The sequence below is a fragment of the Schistocerca americana genome, chromosome 6 (assembly GCF_021461395.2).
Source record: "Schistocerca americana isolate TAMUIC-IGC-003095 chromosome 6, iqSchAmer2.1, whole genome shotgun sequence".
In the NCBI taxonomy this organism is placed as follows: Eukaryota; Metazoa; Arthropoda; class Insecta; order Orthoptera; family Acrididae; genus Schistocerca; species Schistocerca americana.
Window position 1 is genome coordinate 361408333 of NC_060124.1, and position 22472 is coordinate 361430804.

General features: G+C 39.0%; 1 protein-coding gene across 1 annotated transcript in view; it reads left to right on the plus strand.

Moving 5' to 3' along the window:
* LOC124619340 (protein unc-80 homolog) overlaps positions 1-22472 on the plus strand; it is a 905779-nt gene that overhangs the window by 742183 nt on the left and 141124 nt on the right. The window contains exons 53-54 of the mRNA XM_047145658.1: positions 14758-14901; positions 15640-15660. Coding sequence (XP_047001614.1) covers positions 14758-14901; positions 15640-15660 — 165 coding nt within the window. The remainder of the gene's footprint in view (positions 1-14757; positions 14902-15639; positions 15661-22472) is intronic.

The window sequence follows — 22472 nt, forward strand, 5'->3', positions numbered from 1 at the left end:
TGCTCAAAAGAGGAAAGGCTGCTGGACCTGATGGGATATCAGTTTGATTTTATGCAGAGTATGTGAAGGAAGTTGCCCCCCTTCTTGCAGTGGTGTACCATAGGTCTCTAAAAGAGCGTAGCGTTCCAAAAGATTGGAAAAGGGCACAGGTCATCCTTGTTCTCAAGAAGAGACATCGAACAGATGTGCAGAACTATAGACCTATATCTCTAACGTCAATCAGTAGTAGAATTTTGGAACACATATTACGTTTGAGTATAATGACTTTTCTGGAGACTAGAAATCTACTTGTAGGAATCAGCATGGGTTTTGAAAGAGGCGATCGTGTGAAACCCAGCTTGCGCTATTCGTCCACGAGACTCAGAGGGCCAGAGACACAGGTTCCCAGGTAGATGCTGTGTTTCTTGACTTCTGCAAGGCATTTGATACAGTCCCCCACATTCGTTTAATGAACAAAGTAAGAGCATATGGACTATCAGACCAATTGTGTGATTGGATTGAAGAGTTCCTAGATAACAGACTGCAGCATGTCATTCTCAATGGAGAGATGTCTTCCAAAGTAAGAGTGATTTCAAGTGTGCCGCAGGGGAGTGTCGTAGGATCGTTGCTATTCACAATATATATAAATGACCTTCTAGATAACATCAGAAGTTCACTGAGGCTTCTTGTGGATGATGTTGTAGTATATCCAGAGGTTGTAACAGTGGAAAATTGTACTGGAATGCAGGAGGATCTGCAACAAATTGACGCATGGTGCAGGTAATGGCAATTGAATCTCAATGTAGACAAGTGTAATGTTCTGTGAATACATAGAAAGAAAGATCCTTTATCATTTAGCTACAATATAGAAGGTCAGCAACTGGAAGCAGTTAATTCCATAAATTATCTGGGAATAGGCATTAGGAGTGATCTAAAATGGAAAGACCATATAAAATTAATCGTCGGCAAAGCAGATGCCAGACTGAGATTCATTGGAAGAATTGTAAGGAAATGCAGTCCAAAAACAAAGGAAGTAGGTTGCAGTACACTTGTTTGCCCACTGCCTGAATACTGCTCACCGGTGTGGGATCCATACCAGATAGGGTTGATAGAAGAGATAGAGAAGATCCAACGGAGAGCAGCACAATTTGTCACAGGATCATTTAGTAATTGCAAAAGCATTATGGAGATGATAGATAAACTCCAGTGGAAGACTCTGCAAGAGAGATGCTCAGTAGCTTGGTACGGGCTGTTGTTGAAGTTTTGAGAACATACCTTCACCGAGGAGTCAAGCAGTATATTGCTCCCTCATATGTATATCTCGCGAAGAGACCATGAGGATAAAATCAGAGAGATCAGAGCCCACACAGAGGCATAACGACAATCTTTCTTTCCACGAACAATACGAGACTGGAATAGAAGGGAGAACTGATAGAGGTACTCAATGTACCCTCTGCCACACACTGTCAGGTGGCTTGCGGAGTAAGGATGCTGATGTAGATGTAGCAATGTTGAGCCATTAATTGAAGAACAGCTGAGCGTGATAGAAACCTCCCATGTCGAGTCTGTGGGTGAAATGGTTCAAATGGCTCTGAGCACTAGGGGACTTAACATCTGTGGTCATCAGTCCCCTAGAACCTAGAACTACTTAAACCTAACTAACCTAAGGACATCACACACACCCATGCCTGAGGCAGGATTCGAACCTGCGACCATAGCGGTCACACGGTTCCAGTCTGTGGGTGAAATTAGCACTATCACTATGAGACAAGATCTTCTAGCACGACTATCACCAGATCTCACTAAGGAACAACAGAAGAAGCTACATGCCATTCTTCAAGAGTTCTCTGAATGCTTCAATACACAGATGAAGAGCGAATTAGACAAATTGACGGTGAAGCACCAGATTAGCACTGGGGAACATCAACCAGTAAGCCAGAGAGCATACCATGTGTCAGCAATGGAATGTCGAATAATTCGCGACAAGGTAGAGAAAATGATGAAGAATGATATCATTCAGCCTTCGCAGAGCCCATGGTCATCAGTAGTGGTCCTCATCAGGAAGAACGATGGCAGTTGGCGCTTTTGTGTTGATTACAGGAAGCTTAATAAGATAACTAAAAAGTACGTTTACCCTCTTCCACGAATTGATGATACACTAGACTGTCTGAAGGGGGCTAAGTTTTTCTCAATCATGGACATTTACTCGGGATACTGGCAGATCGAATTAGATGAGGCTGATTGTGAGAAAATTCCATTCATCACCCCTGAGGGCCTATGTAAGTTTAAGGTAATGCCGTTTGGTTTGTGTAATGCACCAGCAACTTTTGAACGGATGATGGATAATCTTCTACATCACCTGAAATAGATGATATGTCTTTGTTATTTAGATGACATTATAGCGTTCTCAGAGACATTTGATGAATATATAAAAAGACTGAGGGCCATTCTTAAGTGTCTCCAATGAGGCAGACTGAAACTTAGTCCAAGAAAGTGTCTCTTTGGAGCAAAAGAAATCAAAATACTTGGACACCTTGTGTCAAACGAAGGTGTGCGGCCAGACCCAGAAGAGATGAGGTCTATAACGGAATTTCCTATTCCTAAAAGTATTAGAGATATGAGAAGCTCCCTCAGATTACGTTCTTATTACTGTTGTTGTATCAAAGACTTAGGTATCAAAGCCAGGCCACTCCAAGAGTTGTTAAAAGCCGATGCTAAATTTATCTAGGGGGTGCTCAACAAGATTTTTTCTATGTGCTGCAAATAGCTCTGGTGACTGACACTGTACTTGATCTGTATGATGAGAGAGCACCTACATAACTACACACAAATACCAGCGGGTATGGGATTGGTACTATTCTGGTGCAAATTTCAGATGGAAAAGAGAAGGTTATAGCCTATGCTTCTATGACACAAAAGCCAAGAGAAACTACCCAACTACAGAAAGAGAATGTCTTGCTGTGATCTGTGCCATGCGCAAATTTTGACAGTGTCTCTATGGAAGGCCATTCACAGTTGTTACAGACCATCATTCACTTTGCTGGCTGACAGGTCTTCAGGATCCAACAGGATGACTCACCAGGTGGGCACTATGTCTTCAAGAGTATGACATTACCATAGTGTACAACAGTGCAAGAAAACACCAAGATGCCGACTGTCTCTCAAGAAACCCTGTGCAAGGACATCAAGACTTTGATAAAGATAGTGACTGTCTCGTTGCACTCCAGGATATCTCTGCTGAGAAGAAGGGGGACCCCAAGATCTCAAATTATGCTTGCCTTAAATCGGTCAGAGGATGTGAAAGGACTATTTAAGGTAGTTAATGGACTACTTCGCAAGAAAAACTTTGATCCGTTTGGAAAGAGGTGGCTACCACTGATTTCTAAACACATGCGCTTCGATGTTCTACAGAAATTCCATGATACTCCCAAGGCCGGATTTTAGGATTTATTAAGACACACGATACAATTCACAAGAGATTTTTCTGGCCAGGTTTATGTAGGTAGGAGTATCCATCACTATGTGTCGCACTGTCGAGAGTGCCAGAGGAGAAAGGCAGTTCCTCAGAAACCACCTAGCCGACTCATACCAATTCCACCAGCCGAAACGCCTTACCAGCATGTTGGGATTGACCTCCATGGACGATTTGTCTCCTCAGGTGCTACTTTGGACCTTATACGATTGTAAGACAGTTGTCTGATATTACTTATGAAGTTGAAGATTTTGACCCTGACACAATACGATGAAAGATCAGAGATACAGTCCACGTATCTTGAATGAAGCCCTACAATGATCCTGTAACCCAGGGTAAATTCGAAGCTCCAGTGACAGGCAACAAGTGGAAAGGTGATGAAGAGCATAGTGGCAAAAGAAGTTGTAAACATTGGGAGTCGGAGTATGCAGGATGGATAACTCGTTCCCGGACTAGGAGGACGTAACACCAAGATGCTGTTCACTTAAGGAGGGAGGAATGTCACAGAAGAAGCTGAGTAGCACCATGGTGTAGTGGATATGATTCTAAACTCTTGCAAGGAGGGTAATGAGTTCAAAACGTACGTGGACTGTACAATTTTAATTTCTATATTTGGTTTAAGTACATTCTAGAAGTATCCACAAATGTCAAGAATCATTGTACTGGAATGTTCTGTAGCTGTATATATACTATACATGTTCTGGCCAGAGGCAGTTCGCTCCGCACTCTTTTATGTGCAAGTGCTGAATAAACCTTCGTTAAGTTAGTTTTCATCATTCATCTAATTACACCTTCTTCTGCATGACAGTATAATGAATTTCATACATATATCATAGGGAGCCGTGCGGCTTGCTCCCTATGTCTTAGCAACAGGTACAAGGTGCTTCCCAGTGTTGATGATAACTCTGAGCCAGCACAGGATGCCTCTCGTGTTGGGCCAGCGGTTGATTTTCCTGCCCAGTCTGGACAAGTACAGAGGGTGGGTATGCTAGTCATTGGGAGCTCCAATGTTAGGCAGGTGATGGAGCCCCTCAGGGAGATAGCAGGCAAGGTGAGAAAGAATTCCCTTGTGCATTTGCTATTTAGTGGCACATGTCGGCTTGAGTGACAGCTGCTGCTTGGTTTCTGAGGGCATCCTTGACTCCTTTCGGTGACTGGCTGATTTGGTGAAGGCAACCAGCAACACATGTGGAGTGCAGACTAAGCTGTCTATTTGTAGCATCATACCCAGGGTTTATTGCGGTCCTCTGGTTTGGAGCAGAGTAGAAGATCTAAACTAGAGGTCGGATGTCAAGAAATTTGCATCCGATACCATCACAGAGCCATCCAGGCCTCTAGTTTAGATCTTACACTCTGCTCCAAACTACTATCGGATGCCCCCCCCATGAACCATGGACCTTAACGTTGGTGGGGAAACTTGCGCGCCTCAGCGATACAGATGGCCGTACCGTAGGTGCAACCACAATGGAGAGGTATCTGTTAAGAGGCCAGACAAACGTGTGGTTCCTGAAAAGGGGCAGCAGCCTTTTCAGTAGTTGCAGGGGCAACAGTCTGGATGATTGACTGATCTGGCCTTGTAACACTAACCAAAACGGCCTTGCCGTGCTGGTACTGCAAACGGCTGAAAGCAAGGGGAAACTACAGCAGTAATTTTTCCCGAGGACATGCAGCTTTACTGTATGGTTAAATGATGATGGCATCCTCTTGGGTAAAATATTATGGAGGTAAAATAGTCCCCCATTCAGATCTCCGGGTGGGGACTACTCAAGAGGATATCGTTATCAGGAGAAAGAAAACTGGCATTCTATGGATCGGAGCGTGGAATGTCAGATCCCTTAATCGGGCAGGTAGGTTACAAAATTTAAAAAGGGAAATGGATAGGTTGAAGTTAGATATAGTGGGAATTAGTGAAGTTTGGTTGCAAGAGGAACAAGACTTTTGGTCAGGTGAATACAGGGTTATAAATACAAAATCAAATAGGGGTAATGCAGGAGTAGGTTTAATAATGAATAAAAAAATAGGAGTGTGGGTAAGCTACTACCAACAGCATAGTGAACGCATTATTGTGGACAAGATAGACATGAAGCCCATGCCTACTACAGTAGTACAAGTTTATATGCCAACTAGTTCTGTAGATAATGAAGAAATTTGTGAAATGTATGATGAGATAAAAGAAATTATTCAGGTAGTGAAGGGTGACAAAAATTTAATAGTCATGGGTGACTGGAATTCGAGAGTAGGAAAAGGGAGAGAAGGAAACATAGTAGGTGAACATGGATTGGGGCTAAGAAATGAAAGAGGAAGCCGCCTGGTAGAATTTTGCACAGAGCACAACTTAATCATAGCTAACACTTGGTTTAAGAATCATGAAAGAAGGTTGTATACATGGAAGAATCCTGGAGATACTAAACGGTATCAGATAGATTATATAATGGTAAGACAGAGATTTAGGAACCAGGTTTTTAATTGTAAGACATTTCCAGGGGCAGATGTGGACTCTGATCACAATCTATTGATTATGAACTGTAGATTAAAACTGAAGAAACTGCAAAAAGGTGGGAATTTAAGGAGATGGGACCTGGATAAACTGACTAAACCAGAGGTTGTACAGAGTTTCAGAGAGAGCAAAAGGGAACAATTGACAGGAATGGGGGAAAGAAATACAGTAGAAGAAGAATGGCTAGCTCTCAGGGATGAAGTAGTGAAGACAGCAGAGGATCAAATAGGTAAAAAGACGAGGGCTAGTAGAAATCCTTGGGTAACAGAAGAAATATTGAATTTAATTGATGAAAGGAGAAAATATAAAAATGCTGTAAATGAAGCAGGCAAAAAGGAATACAAATGTCTCAAAAATGAGATCGACAGGAAGTGCAAAATGGCTAAGCAGGGATGGCTAGAGGACAAATGTAAGGATGTAGAGGCTTATCTCACAAGGAGTAAGATAGATACTGCCTACAGGAAAATTAAAGAGACCTTTGGAGATAAGACAACGACTTGTATGAATATCAAGAGCGCAGATGGAAACCCAGTTCTAAGCAAAGAAGGGAAAGCAGAAAGGTGGAAGGAGTATATAGAGGGTCTATACAAGGGTGATGTGCTTGAGGACAATATTATGGAAATGGAAGAGGATGTAGATGAAGATGAAATGGGAGATACGATACTGCGTGAAGAGTTTGACAGAGCACTGAAAGACCTGAGTCAAAACAAGGCCCCCGGAGTAGACAACATTCCATTGGAACTTCTGACGGCCCTGGGAGAGCCAGTCCTGACAAAACTCTACCATCTGGTGAGCAAGATGTATGAAACAGGCGAAATACCCTCAGACTTCAAGAAGAATATAATAATTCCAATCCCAAAGAAAGCAGGTGTTGACAGATGTGAAAATTACCGAACTATCAGTTTAATAAGTCATAGCTGCAAAATAGTAACATGAATTCTTTACAGACGAATGGAAAAACTAGTAGAAGCCAACCTCGGGGAAGATCAGTTTGGATTCCGTAGAAACACTGGAACACGTGAGGCAATACTGACCTTACGACTTATCTTAGAAGAAAGATTAAGGAAAGGCAAACCTACGTTTCTAGCATTTGTAGACTTAGAGAAAGCTTTTGACAATGTTGACTGGAATACTCTCTTTCAAATTCTAAAGATGGCAGGGGTAAAATACAGGGAGCGAAAGGCTATTTACAATTTGTATAGAAACCAGATGGTAGTCGAGGGACATGAAAGGGAAGCAGTGGTTGGGAAGGGAGTGAGACAGGGTTGTAGCCTCTCCCCGATGTTATACAATCTGTATATTGAGCAAGCAGTGAAGGAAACAAAAGAAAAATTTGGAGTAGGTGTTAAAGTCCATGGAGAAGAAGAAAAACGTTGAGGTTCGCCGATGACATTGTAATTCTGTCAGAGACAGCAAAGGATTTGGAAGAGCAGTTGAACGGAATGGACAGTGTCTTGAAAGGAGGATATAAGATGAACATCAACAAAAGCAAAACAAGGATAATGGAATATAGTCGAATTAAGTCAGGTGATGCTGAGGGAATTAGATTAGGAAATGAGACACTTAAAGTAGTAAAGGAGTTTTGCTATTTGGGGAGCCAAATAACTAATGATGGTAGAAGTAGAGAGGATATAAAATGTAGACTGGCAATGGCAAGGAAAGCGTTTCTGAAGAAGAGAAATTTGTTAACATCGAGTACAGATTTAAGTGTCAGGAAGCCGTTTCTGAAAGTATTTGTATGGAGTGTAGCCATGTATGGAAGTGGAACATGGACGATAAATAGTTTGGACAAGAAGAGAATAGAAGCTTTCGAAATGTGGTGCTATAGAAGAATGCTGAAGATTAGATGGATAGATCACATAACTAATGAGGAGGTATTGAATAGTATTGGGGAGAAGAGGAGTTTGTGGCACAACTTGACAAGAAGAAGGGACCGGTTGGTAGGACATGTTCTGAGGCATCAAGGGATCATAAATTTAGCATTGGAGGGCAGCGTGGAGGGTAAAAATCGTAGAGGGAGACCAAGAGATGAATACACTAAGCAAATTCAGAAGGATGTAGGTTGCAGTAAGTACTGGGAGATGAAGAAGCTAGCACAGGATAGAGTAGCATGGAGAGCTGCATCAAACCAGTCTCAGGACTGAAGACAACAACAACAACAACTATCAGATGCAGAATTGTAGGGTTGCCCTTAATAGGTCAGGCACACACTACATGCAGGAAGCAGCTACTAGGGTAACGGAGTATGTGTGGCGTGCACACAGGGCTTTTTGAGCTTAGAGGACCCCTCCCCTGGGAGTAAACACGATTTGCCTGCTAAATCAGCCACAGTGACCTCAGAGAATCTTGGTCCTCGCAGATCAGAGATAGGAAAGATTTATATGATTTTAGTAAACTGCAGGAGCATCCAAGGAAAGGTCCCAGAATTAGTATCGCTTATTGAAAGTTATAATGCACAGATAATATTGGCAACAGAATGCTAGTTGAAGCCAGACGGCAATGACAATGAAATCCTAAGTTCAGACAGGAATGTTTATCGTATGGATAGGTTAGTCACCAATGGTGACAGTTTGTTTATTGCAGTAAAAAATTCGATAAAATCTAGCAAGGTTATCATGGATTCCAAATGTGAATTAATCTGCATGAAATTGAGTATCAAAGAATGGTCAAAAATGGTGATTGGATGCTTTTGTAGACCATCTGGGTCATAATCTGTAGTCGCAGAGCGCTTCAGACAGCTTACAGAATATCGTTAGTAATTTTCCTGATTGTGCCGCTGTAATAGGGTGTGACTTCAACTTGCCAGGTATAGATTGGGAGTGTTATACCATCAAAACTGGTGCCAGAGGCAGGGAATCATGTGGCATTGTTCATGATGTCTTGTCTGAAAATTATCTTGAGCAGATAGTTAGAGAACCAACTCATGAGGGTAACATCTTAGACCTCCTGCCAACAAACAGACCTGAACTAATAGAATCAGTTAATGTAGAGGAAGGCATCAGTGATTATAAGGTTGTGACAGTTCCTACAAGGAATGTTAAGAAAGGTAGGAAGGTATATTTGCTCAGTAAGGGTGACAGGATACAAATTTCAGAATATCTCAGCAGTCAGCATCAAATATTCAGCGATAGGGATGAAGATGTAAAGAGCAAATGGAAAACATTCAAATGCATCGTTCAATATGCCCTAGACAAATATGTTCCAAGTAAGATTTTGAAGGATGGGAAAGATCCACCATGGTTTAATAGCCAAGTTAGAAGAGCGCTAGGTAAACAAAGAGCACTTCATCTCCGATTCAAGAGAAGTAAAAACCTAGCTGACAAACAAAAGCTGAACAAATCAAAAATGAGCATAAGGAGAGCAACAAGAGAAGCATTCAATGATTTTGAAAGTAAGACATTGTCAACCGACCTCAGTAAAAACCCTAAGAGATTTTGGTCATATGTAAAATAAGTAAGTGGGTCAAAATCATCTATTCATTTTCTCAACAACCATACCAGCACCGAAACAGAAGACAACAGAGAGAAGGCCGAAATACTGAACTTGGTCTTCCTAAGTTGTTTCACCATGGAAGATTGTAACACCGTCCCTCCTTTCAATCATTGTGCAAACATCAAAATGGCAGATATTGAGGTAACCAATTGCGGAATTGGAAAGCAGCTACAGTTGCTTAGTAGTGGAAAGGCTTCAGGACCAGATGAGATAGCTATAAGATTCTATAAAGATTATGCAAAAGAACTTGCTCCCATTCTAGCAGTAATTTTTCGTAAATTGCTTGAGTTGAGCAACAGAAGGTACCTAACAACTGGAAAAATGCTCAAGTCATTCCCGTTTTTAAAAAAGGCTGTAAGACAGATCCACACAATTATAGACCTATATCATTGACATCAATCTGTTGTAGAATTATAGAACATATTTTATGCTCAAGAATTATGAAGTTCATGGAAAATGAACAGCTCCCCTATAAAAATCAACATGGATTCTGCAAACAGAGATCCTGCGAAACTCAGCTCGCTCTGTTCCTCCAAGAGATCCACAGTGCAGTGGACAACGGCACTCAGGCTGATGCTGTGTTCCTTGATTTCAGTAAGGCATTTAACACCTTTCTGGATTGCCATTTAATGAAAAAAAATACGAGCTTACAGAGTATCAGAGCAGACCTGCGATTGGATTCCAGACTTTCTGCAGATAGAACTCAATGCATCGCTTTTAACAGAACTAAATCGATAGATGTAAAGGTAATATCCAGAGTACCACAGGGAAGTGTGAGAGGACTGTTGCTGTTCACATTATATATAAATGATCTAGTAGAAAGCGTCGGATGCTCTTTAAGGCTATTCGCAGATGATGCAGTTGTTTATGCCAAAGTAGTAATGCCAGAAGATGAGAATTGATGAATGGTGCAGACTCTGGCAGTTGACCCTGAACGTAAATAAATGTAACATATTGCACATTCATAGGAAAAGAAATCCACTACCATACAGCTACACTATTGATGACAAACAACTGGGGACAGTGCCTGCCGTAAAATATCTAGGCATAACTATCCAGAACGACCTTAACTGGAATGACCATATGAAACAGATAGTAGGAAAAGTAGACACAAGACTCAGATTCATCGGCAGAATCTTAAGGAAATGTAACTCATCCATGAAAGAAGTGGCTTATGAGGCACTTGTTCACCCGATTCTTGAGTATTGTTCATCTATCTGGGATCCTTATCAGGTAGGACTGATAGAGGAGATAGAGAAAATCCAACAAAGAGTGGCCTGTTTCATCACGGGATTGTTTAGACAGCGAGAGAGCCTTATGGAAATGCTAAACAAACTCCACTTGCAGACATTACAAGAGAGACGTTGTGCATCACGGAGAGATTCACTATTGAAATTTTGGGACAGCACTTTTCAGGAGGAGTCAGACAAAATATTACTTCCCCCCCACATACATCTTGCGTATTGACCACGAGGAGAAAATTCAAGAAATTAGAGCCAATACAGAGGCTTACCGACAATCTCACCCTAGTCACCTGCAGATTTTAAGGCTAAATATTCAGTACCTTAGAAATGAATCACTAGAACTTGAGGTAGCAATGAATGATGCAAACGTTGACTGCATGTGCATTATGGAGCATTGGTGCAGAAGTTTTGAACTAAGTATCATTAATATTTGTCCATACAATTTGGCAAGTCAGTATTATAGAAAAAATGCCAAAAACAGAGGTGTATGTATCTTTACTAAATCAAGTATCAGGTACAAAGAAGGTGTGCATTTTGACAGACCACCTACTGGGTATACAGACATATTCCTAAATTAATTAGAAACATTGCTTTACATTCTTTTTACTGAAAGAACCACTGTAATTGTCTGCAGGGATTTCAACATAAAGCTTATGAATGAAAGTAGGCTAAAAAATCAACTCCCAAATCTATTATGTATTTTCAATCTGTTTCCACGTATACATGAACCCACAAGAATAACATATAATACAAACAGTCTTACAGATAATATATTTTCAAATGTACGATCCACAGAAGTAGAAGTAACAAATACTGATTTGGGATTATCAGACTGTAATGCTCTTGTCCCCAAAATTCCTTCAATGCCACTGCAAGAAAAAGAAGTGTACTTCACTTATAAAAGAAAATTTCCACTGAAAACTGTGTAGAATTTACAAATATCCTAACTAGTGAGTCCTGGGCAGAAGAGCTGTCCCTAACAAACTCAAATGATGCATACAACACTTTTTCTTCAGTTTTCATGGGATATTTCAAAATGTGCTTTCCAAAGAAGCTGTTACGAATCACACCACATCACAATTCAAAGCCAATTTCTTGGGTCACAGCTGGTATCAAAGCTTCTTGTGGAAGCCTAAACAGACTGAATTAAATATTGAAGACATCTACAGATCCACAGTTCATAGAATATGTTAAGCATTCCAAGAGGGTATATCAAAAAGTAAATGCCAAGGCAAAATTTATAAGTAATGACAACTTAGTAAGACAGTCTGACAACAAATCAAAAGCCATATGGGGTATTGTGAAGACTGAAAGAGGCAACAGATGCAAAGACCAGGATATCATTCTCAAAAACACAGAAAATTTCAATATTTAAAAGCAAGATTTGCCAAATTACATCAACAACTATTTCAAAAATGCAACAACTTCATTAAGCTTGAAATTTACAAACCAAGAAAAACCTGAATTTGCAAAAGCCGCTTCTAGCATGAGAAAAGATCCCATAGATGAACATGAAGCGTGCAAAGTAATAAAGAGCTTGAAACCTAAAATGTCAGCAGGAGTAGATGAGGTGCCTGTTTGTATCATAACAATGATAGCTGCACAAATCACAAGACCCTTGGCATACATAGCCAACTTATAATGTAGTGAAGGAATGTTTTCAGAAAGGATGAAAATGTGAAAAGAGAAGCCATTATTCAAAAACAGCGACAAGCATAAGGTAGAAAACTATAAGCTAATATCCCTCCTTCCAGCAGTTTCTTACATAATAGAAAAAAGTAATGAAGTACAGAATCAACAAATACCTAAATAACCACCATTTACTAAATAGAAATCAGCATTGCTTCTAGGAAGGTAAAAATACAGAAATAGCACTAATGTGCTACACTGAAGAAATAATCAAAAATCTAGAAATAGATAACAGCATGGTAGGGATAAATTTAGATCTGTCCAAAGCATTTGACACTGTCAATCATGGCAATCTTTGGAAAAACTGGAAGCATTAAGTATGCATGGGAAAGGGAAAAAGTGGTTTGAATAATACCTACGAAACAGAACACAGATTGTAGGACTGATGTCAGATTACTCCAACAACAAAATAAATTTAGTATCACATGAAAAAAAAGTGGAAAAAGGAGTGCCACAAGGCAGTATTCTAGGTCCCTTATTGTTCATTGTCTACATAAATGACTTTCACACCTCAGATGGAGCAGCAAAGGGCATGCTATTCACAGGTGACACTAGTGTGATAATAGGTGCACCAAAGCAAATGCTGCAAGCAACTACTGATCAAGTAATAAAGAATGTCCACACTTGGTTCAATGCAAACTGGTTGACATTAAATGCAAATAAAACAAATAACATGCAGTTTGGGAAAATATGTCAAAATGTAAATCTTGATCTGTTGTTGGGTGACAAGGCCATAGACAGAGTGGCATCAACAAAAGTGCTGGGAATTCATGTAGATGAAAATCTTAGTTTTAATGACTAGGTAATGAAACTTGTGCAGAAACTCAACTCAGCCTGTTTTGCTCTTAGAATTATTGCAAATGTCTGTACTGCAGAGGGTGCCAGGACGGCATATTTCAGCTATTTTCAGTCTCTTGCAACAATCTTTCTGTTACAGAAGAGGGCTACCCAAATAATAACACACAGTCATCCACAGACACAATGCAAAACCTTATTCAACAAGCTTAAAGTTGTAACAATACCTTCCTTATATATGTACAAATGTGTTTTGTATGTTAGGACCTACCTTGCAGATTTTCAGACAAATGCCGACTTGCGTAACTTCAATACTCGAAATAGCACAGCACTCCATACTCAGCAAACAAAAAGAACACACACAAAGGCATGTGAGCCATATTGGTACAAAACTCTACAACATACTGTGAGGAAACATCAGAAAGTTAGAAGATGAGAACATATTTAAAATAGAATTTAAAGAATCCCTACTTGAATAATGTTTTTACTCAGTAAATGACTTTTTAGGCCAAAAAATAATTCTGATAATGTTTATACTAAGGCAAAACTGAAAACACTGTCTTTCATCCCCTAAAGTTTCTGTTAATTTTGTATATCTGATGGACAGTTACTAAGTGTGGTAAAATCTTTACTGAATTGTGAATATAAGGGCTTCCTGTTAGGGAAGACAAAAGTGGAGCCTTAGGGCAAACAGACTATGCAGCTACAATACTGTTATTATAAACATATAAAAAATTGTATTACTGTGTCTTGTATGACCAAGTATTATTCTTTGAACATTTTTTGTGCAAATTTGTATGTATTATTCTTTGTACTACTTAATGTAAAATTTTGTATGTTCCTTTTGCTCAAATTGTTTCCCATAAATTTACATATACTTTTGGTCAACATCCATACAATATTTATTATCTGCAGATGGATAAATAAATACAAATAAATAGATGCTGTTCTAAGAAACTTTACTCACAGTTGGGAGAACAACAATGAAAATCGCCCTTTGGATAGCTAGAATTTTTATTTTCCTAAATTGCCTGAGGATGGTTCATTTGAAAAAGATGTGGCCAATTCCTTTTCCCATTTGTCCCAAATCTGAGCTCATGTTTTGTCTCTAATTGCCTTGTTGTTGATGAGACTTTAAATCCTAATCTTTCTTCTTTCTGTTTTCCCCCCGCTCTTTATCATACTTCAGCATGTAACTCCTAGTCTTTTGTTAAAGAACTGGTGCCCAAAGTAATGTTTAATTCTGATTCATATGTGGATGTGTATAATTTTAATCTCAGTGATGTGAATTGTTGTAGTTGTACTTTATTCTCTGATGTAACAGTACACAGAAAAGAAAGTGTAGAATGCGTTACACTGAAACATCAGTTGCATTTTATGCAATTTTTCCTATACTTATTTTAATTTTAAATATGAACATTTCAGATTAGGTTTTGCTGTAACTGCTCTTGATATAAATTGAAACTATAAGTTTATTATTACCAATCATATGTGTGCCTGTTAACAGTAAATCCTGTAATAATTATGATATATTTCTTTAAAATTTATGCTAGATGATCTCTCATATCATTGTCTGGATGATGTTGCAGGCTTTAATTGTAGGCGATTCGAGCTCATCCAACGTTGGAGAATGTGTGTCATCAGCAACTGCTGCTCTGATGAGCCAGGTCCCACCTCCACATTTCTGCTCGATTGTTGTACGTCTTATAGCTCTCCAAATACTTGCTATTGGGGTGAGTCACAAAACCTTTAGCAGTTGTTATATGAAATCTTCTGATCTTGAGCAAGAAATACATGGATCATGTTGAATATCAAGAAATTGTCATTCTTGCCGTGTACATTTGAAATACGTAGTATCTGGAGATTTTATTTGTAATCTGTAAATATTTTTCATGGACAGGAACCAATTGTGAAAGGAAAATTATTTATAGTTAGCTTAGGTTTGTTAATACTGTGCTAAGGCTACTGTGTGTAATGTGTCTTTTCATTTCCTCAAGTAATAAAGCCTTACAATGTGTTCATCAATTTACACTCTTATATTGAATTTTATATCTCTACTCTTTAGGTGTGGTCAGTTAGTAGTCATTACAGTGTTCCTAGAGATTGCTATTTACAAGCTAGTTTTATTATTATATCTTGCAGTTCCATGGAATTAAAATTATTTGCATGATCACATATGTAGGAACTGAATAATGTATATTTACTGTAATAAACCCTCAGCATAGAGCTGCCTCCATAAACATAACAGAAAATATGTCTACATTGCTGGAGGTACTGTGAGAAACAATTATACACAGATAAAAAGTGGTATATACAGTACCAGTCCTAGAAACAATAAAGTAATTTATGTAGCTTATTATTTATTGTTTTCAGGAACAATTGCACCTTGAGAATAATTATCATTTCATTTTTACATTACATGTTTACTTTTTAAGCTTTATTTTTAACTAATTGTGCACAATTTATTTCAGATCTTCAACCAAGTGACAATGGTGAGACATTCAGTAGATCAGATTGGTACATTATTTATGTACACAAATCCAGTCATCTCTCTTTTAGTTTTCAAGTATACTAATATAAAGCTCTATATACATGGGAAATTTCTGTGAGTCATTTGTTGTTGATTAATGAGAAATAGACCTAGTATGTTCCTCCGATATTGATGTTTCTTACAATATTGATTCATAGTGGCATTAAATACTGAGATACTACAGTAACCTGTGGTTTTCTAAATGACTGAATTGTAAAATTTTATCTGTAGGATTCTGTAACAGAGTGCTGTGTGTAATGTTCAAAAATTTGTCCTCTTTTTTATCACTTAATTCTCTCTATGAGTTGTAAGAAATTCACTGATGCATAATTCTTAAAAACTGGCCTCCTTATTAATGTGATACTGTTGAACTAACATTGTTTACATCACATCTGTTTAAAAGAGAAAACACACTTTATTGAATTGAGTAATGTTGTGATATATTATGGGTGTGACACTCACTGCAGCTCACTGACATCAATAAAACAGTAAATTTCAAGTCATCGGGAATCATCCAATGATAACATAACCATAACTTCAGTTATTGATCATTTTATTTTGCAAATTTTCTAATATCTGAAGACAGTTGTTTTTCTCACTCTGTGTATGATATTCCATTCTATTTACACATCATTATATCATTAATTTGACAAGTGCATAATATACAATGCGTTACATACTGGCCAGCAATTCTGTTGCATAATTTTATAGTTTTCTCAAGGAAATACTTTTAGTGTAATGTATACATTATAAACATGTTCAGGTTCAGAAATTTAAACATAAAAGCACATAAATAACATCATGGTTAGCGTTCTATTCATTCATAAATGTTCTTGTTTTTATTCATTTCTGGTATTTATTTGGAAATTACTCACAGTATCTTACTTCACTGTTACTGACATTGGTTTGGTGAAAGCCACATGTACAACTGTACACTACTGAAACAGACATAGAAAGATAGCCTTCTGTAGAATAATATTGAGAAGAAATCCAGTTTATGTGTTCCTTACAAATAATCAGGTAATAAATCCAGTGTGTGGAATACAGTTCTAAAAATATTATGAACAACTCTTCAAGCAACTAAGCATATTGGAAAAATAATAATAGTATGTATACTCCAATCTAAAGATAGTCATTAACTAGTGATTCTGATTTTAAAACAAATGCAGGGTGACACAGAATAATGGGAATGTATGAAATGAGTAGTGGCACCCATGAGCAGATGGCAGCACTGTGGGTTCATGACAGTTAGCAAGTAAACAGTCCGCCACTTTTGTAAACATAGACCAGTGGAACAAACAGCAGCGTGCATTAGCCATAAAAATGTTTTATAAAAAAATGATAATTTGGTAGTAGCGCAGAGGGAGTTTTGACGTTTTTATAATTTAGGACGTCATGATGCCAATCCATCGAAACATGTGATAAAATGTTGGATTAATAACTTTGAAGAGACTGGATCTGCCCTCATGAAGAAATCAACAGGACAATCGAGAAGTGTGCATTCTCCAGCAAACATTGATGTTGTACACGAGTCTGTCTTACGGAGCCCATGGCGTTCAGTTCATAAGCAAGGAGCAGTGGTTGGAATGTCCCGGGAGAGTGTTCGCAGAATTCTTCAATCTCGATTTAAAATTTCAACGGTACAAACTACAGATGGTGCAACAATTGAAGGACAATGATTACCAGTTACGATTAGGATTCTGTCAACAAATGATAACAAAAATAAACAATGACAATGAATTTATAAACAAGTTGTGGATGTCAGATGAGCCAATTTTCATCTTAGAGGTTATCTGAATAAACAAAACCAGCATTACTGGACAAACACAAATCCTAATGACCTTAATTAGCACCCTCTACATGCTAGTAAAGTGACATTATGGTGTGGTGTTTCATCATATGGGATTATCAAACCATATTCTTTCACAAATGATCAGGGAAACACAATAACTTTCAATGTCGATCGTTATGTGGAGATGTTAAAAACTTTCATTACACCTACAGTGAACAACTTTCCAAATGTTCAAGAAGCCTGGTTTCAACAGGACAGAGCGACATCACCCACTGCATGGCAATCAATGGTATATGTGCGAGAATTGTTTGGCAACAGTGTGATCTCACAATTTGGTAACATTCCCTAGCCCTCTAGAGTGCCAGATTTATCTGTTTGTGATATTTTTTCTTGTGGGGCTACCTCTAGAGCGAAGTCTACACGACTCAACCAAGAACCCTGGATGAGTTAAAACAGAGAATTCAGGATGCAATTCACAGTTTTCCAGCTGAGATGTTGCAGTATCAATGAGGAATCTCAACAGTAGATTCCACAAATGTATTTGTACAGGAGGACACCTTCTAAAGGATGTAATTTTTTTAAAAAATGACAAATGCCATCAATGTTTCATAAGTCGGAAAGTTGTAAGGTTTCAATTACTATGAATGCAATTTCTTTCCTTCATCACTTCCAGTTTTATTGGGTTGTGGAAATGTTCCCATTTTTCTTTGTCACCCTGTATAACACTGATAAGTATAACACTAGAAGTTTTTAAGTTAGTCCTTAATAGAAATAATGAAATGTCCTAGCATGAAAATCACTTATGCTCTACTCAATGAGTTACAGTACCTCATTTACAGGGTGTTCAGAGATTCCTGTTACAAACATCCAGGCCTTTCCAGAGGCCACTGAGTAAATAATATGTTGAACAGGAACCTATGTCCAGAAACATAACGTTTACACTCTTTGATGGTTCCAGTTTGGATGTTTAACCCACCCCCTTCTTTTTGAGGAATTGAATTAGGCGTGATGCAGTAAAGTTATTAGGTAACAATTTGAAAGGGACCATAACAAGACAACCGTTTCTCATCTAAGCACATTTATTTGTATTATCATTTAAGCATTATGTTTTTACATTATTCCAAAACAGAAAGGAACCTAGCATACTGTACGTACAGAACAGTACTGGTGCACTACTACAGCAGCTCAATGTCATGACCACCAACATGGTTACAGACATTGACCTATGAAGTATGTTCTGGTACACATCCTCCATCCCCCCTGGTGTACCTTCTGTTTCTAGGGCATCTGCCAGAGCTCATGCCAGTAGATCTTCCTCTGTTTCTTCAGGAGTCTCGTAGATTAAACTTTGTGTACAACCCTGCAAGAAGAAGTACATAGGAATACATATAATCCTATCTACCCTATTGCGTACCAGGACAAACAGATTTTTCTCTTTCCCTCATCAGACATGGATACGTTAAACATCTGAACTGAAACCATCGTAGAATGGAAACAGTACATTTAAAGACATGGGGTCCTATCCATAATATTATGTACTCACTCTCTTCTACGAGTCCTAGCACTTTGTAATGGAAATTTCTGAACACCCCATATAAGGCAATATTTTGAATAACAAACTCAAATCATTTTCATTAAACAACCTTTCTGATCCACAGTTGAATTTTTGAATAACCAAAATTATAAATGTTATGTGAGACAATAAGGGAAATTCTTCATAATTATGTGTACAAGGTACCACTGTAAATATCCACCATATACCTGCTCAGTAAATAGGAACTTGTTTGACAGTTTTGAATCAGTTAACAAGTTCTGCATACTAACTCGATATTCCAGAATGAGATTTTCACTCTGCAGCGGAGTGTGCGCTGATATGAAACTTCCTGGCAGCCCCCAGGCTGTGGCTAAGCTATGTCTCCGCAATATCCTTTCTTTCAGGAGTGCTAGTTCTGCAAGGTTCACAGGAGAGCTTCTGTAAAGTTTGGAAGGTAGGAGACGAGGTACTGGCAGAAGTAAAGCTGTGAGTACCGCCCGTGAGTTGTGCTTCGGTAGCTCAGTTGGTAGAGCACTTGCCCGTGAAAGGCAAAGTTCCCGAGTTCGAGTCTCGGTCGGGCACACAGTTTTAATCTGCCAGGAAGTTTTAACTGGATATTGTTAATGTAATCAGTGGGCTATGTAGCCATCTACACACATCAAAAAAAGTTTTGTATCACCCCCATTCCTAGAACTCCTGAAGATAGATGTTGACTGTGAATATTGTACCATGGACACAGTCCTTTTGACTGTTCAGAGATGTCACTAAGCCCACCCAAAGATGTAAAAAACCATGCATTAATGGCACCTATTACAGGGGGTCCAACAGCCGATCAGTTCCAGTCATTCCATCAGGACGGACGTACATGACTCATGTTGTCTGTAGTTCAACCATGCCTGGACAGCCAATACCGCGGTTCGACCGCATCTGCATTGTTTCTTTGTGCCAGGAAGGGCTCTCTACAAGGGAAGTGTCCAGCCGTCTTGGAGTGAACCAAAGCAATGTTGTTTGGACATGGAGGAGATACAGAGAGACAGGAACTGGTCGATGACATGCCTTGCTCAGGCTGCCCAAGGGCTACTACTGCAGTGGATGACCGCTACAATGGATTATGGCTTGGAGGAACCCTGACAGCAACACTACCATGTTGAATATTGCTTTTTGTGCAGCCACAGGACGCTGTGTTACAACTCAAACTGTGCCAATAGGGTGCATGATGTGCATCTTCACTCCCAACGTCCATGGTGAAGTCCATCTTCGCAACCATGACACCATGCAGCATGGTACAGATGGGCCCAACAACATGCCGAATGGACCACTCAGGATTGGCATCATGTTCTCATTTATTGATTTACACGTCAAGTTCTGAAGGACCATATTGAGGACCAAATCTCCAAGGTCATGGAATGTGTCAGTACATGAAATTACAACATAAAAGTAATTACAGATAAAAATGAAATGTTGATGAACCCGAAAAAAAGTCAATCCATAAGCTTAAGTACACACAATCAACAATACAACAAGAATAAGCTTAATTTTTCAAGGAACTGCTCAACAGCATAGGAGGAGTGACCCATGAGGGAACTCTTCAGTTTCAATTTGAAAGTGCATGGATTACTTCTAAGATTTGTGAATTCAAGTGGTAGCTTATTGAAAATGGATGCAGCAGTATACTGCACACCTTTCTGAACAAGAAATTACAGTAGGGAATACATATATTGAGTGGCTAATGTCAGAATACCAAGACTCATGAACAGGGGTCGGCAAGAGGTTCGTGAACTCTTCACCGATGAGTGTTGCTTATGCCTTCAACCAGACAATCATCAGAGACATGTTTGGAGGCAATCTGGTCAGGCTGAACGCCTTAGATACACTGTCCAGCAAGTGCAGCAAAGTGGAGGTTCCCTGATGTTTTTGGATGGCATTATGTGGGGCCGACATAAGCCACTGGTGGTCGTGGAAGGTGCTGTAATGGCTGTACGATACGTGAATAACATCCTCCAATCGATAGTGCAACCACATCGGCAGCGTATTGGCAAGGCATTTGTCTTCATGGACAACTATTCGTGCCCGCATTGTGCACACCTTGTGAATTACTTCCTTCAGGATAACGACATCACTCAACTAGAGTGGCCAGCATGTTCTCCAGACATGAACCCTATCGAACATGCCTGGGATAGATTGAAAATGGCTGTTTATGGGTGACGTGACCCACCAACCACTCTGAGGGATCTACACCGAATTGATGTTGAGGAGTGGGACTATCTGGACCAACAGTGCCTTGATGAACTTGCGGCTAGTATGCCATGACGAATACAGGCATGCATCAATCCAAGAGGATGTGCTACTGGGTATTAGTGGTACTGGTGTGTACAGTTATCTGGACTACCACCTCTGAAGGTCTCGCTGTATGGTGGTACAATATGCAATGTGTGGTTTTTATGAGCAAAAACAAGGGCAGAAATGATGTTTATGTTGAGCTCTATTCCAATTTTCTATACAGGTTCCAGAACTCTTGGAACCGAGGTGATGCAAAACTTTTTTTGATGTGTGTCGTTGAATGACTAAGTAATAGACTTGGTTATACAGAAGAACAGTCCTTTGAGGTATGTTACTTGTGCATATTTTCTTTCTGCTGGTCTCAATCTAATGGTACATATACTCACAGAAATTTCCTTGATGTAACTTCTCACTAATTTAACTGTTACTTCTTCAGTATAGTGCACTATTTGCACTTTTCTTCATAACAAAGTTTATCATTTCTTTCCCTGCCTTATACGCATCAAAATACCTTTTTATAGTTTACTATTTTTTTGAAAGTCAATCTAGTGTATGCCCTTTGGGTTTGCCATCTGACTTTTGGCTTCCCTGACTAGGGGATCTGCCTGAGGAATGCGTTTTTTTGACATACGTAGAAGCCCTCAGTTAACCCACCAGTATTTGAACATGTTTCTCTTATTCTGAATTGTAACCCTTCTTGCTGAGAAATTTACTCTCTTTTGTGTACTAAAGCTTGTGTATAGCCTCCAAAAATATTCTTATTCTTAACGGTTGCCTTCAGAATATTTCTGCCCTCTTGCCTTTATACTGTACAGCTACAACTACTGGTAATGTAATTTGCTTGCATATACCTAGAAGCACAGGACATGCTCAGTTCCTATTCTCAGTAACAGCATTTTATGACTCTACTTTCCACATTCCTTCATTAAAATAGCTACTGATTAGATGTCAACTGCCATGGCCGTAATACTTGATAAGTGCTTACATTTCGTACTTTAACATAGAAATCAAGTTATGCTTATTAGAGGGTTCCTTGAATGCTTATATTTTATTCCATTACTGATATTACATTTTTGTTATTCAAAGCAGCTCATTTTTGTAAAAGGTTCTAACACTTTTCCTTTTTGAGAAAAATAATGTCTTTGAAATACTATGTTAACTTGTGAGT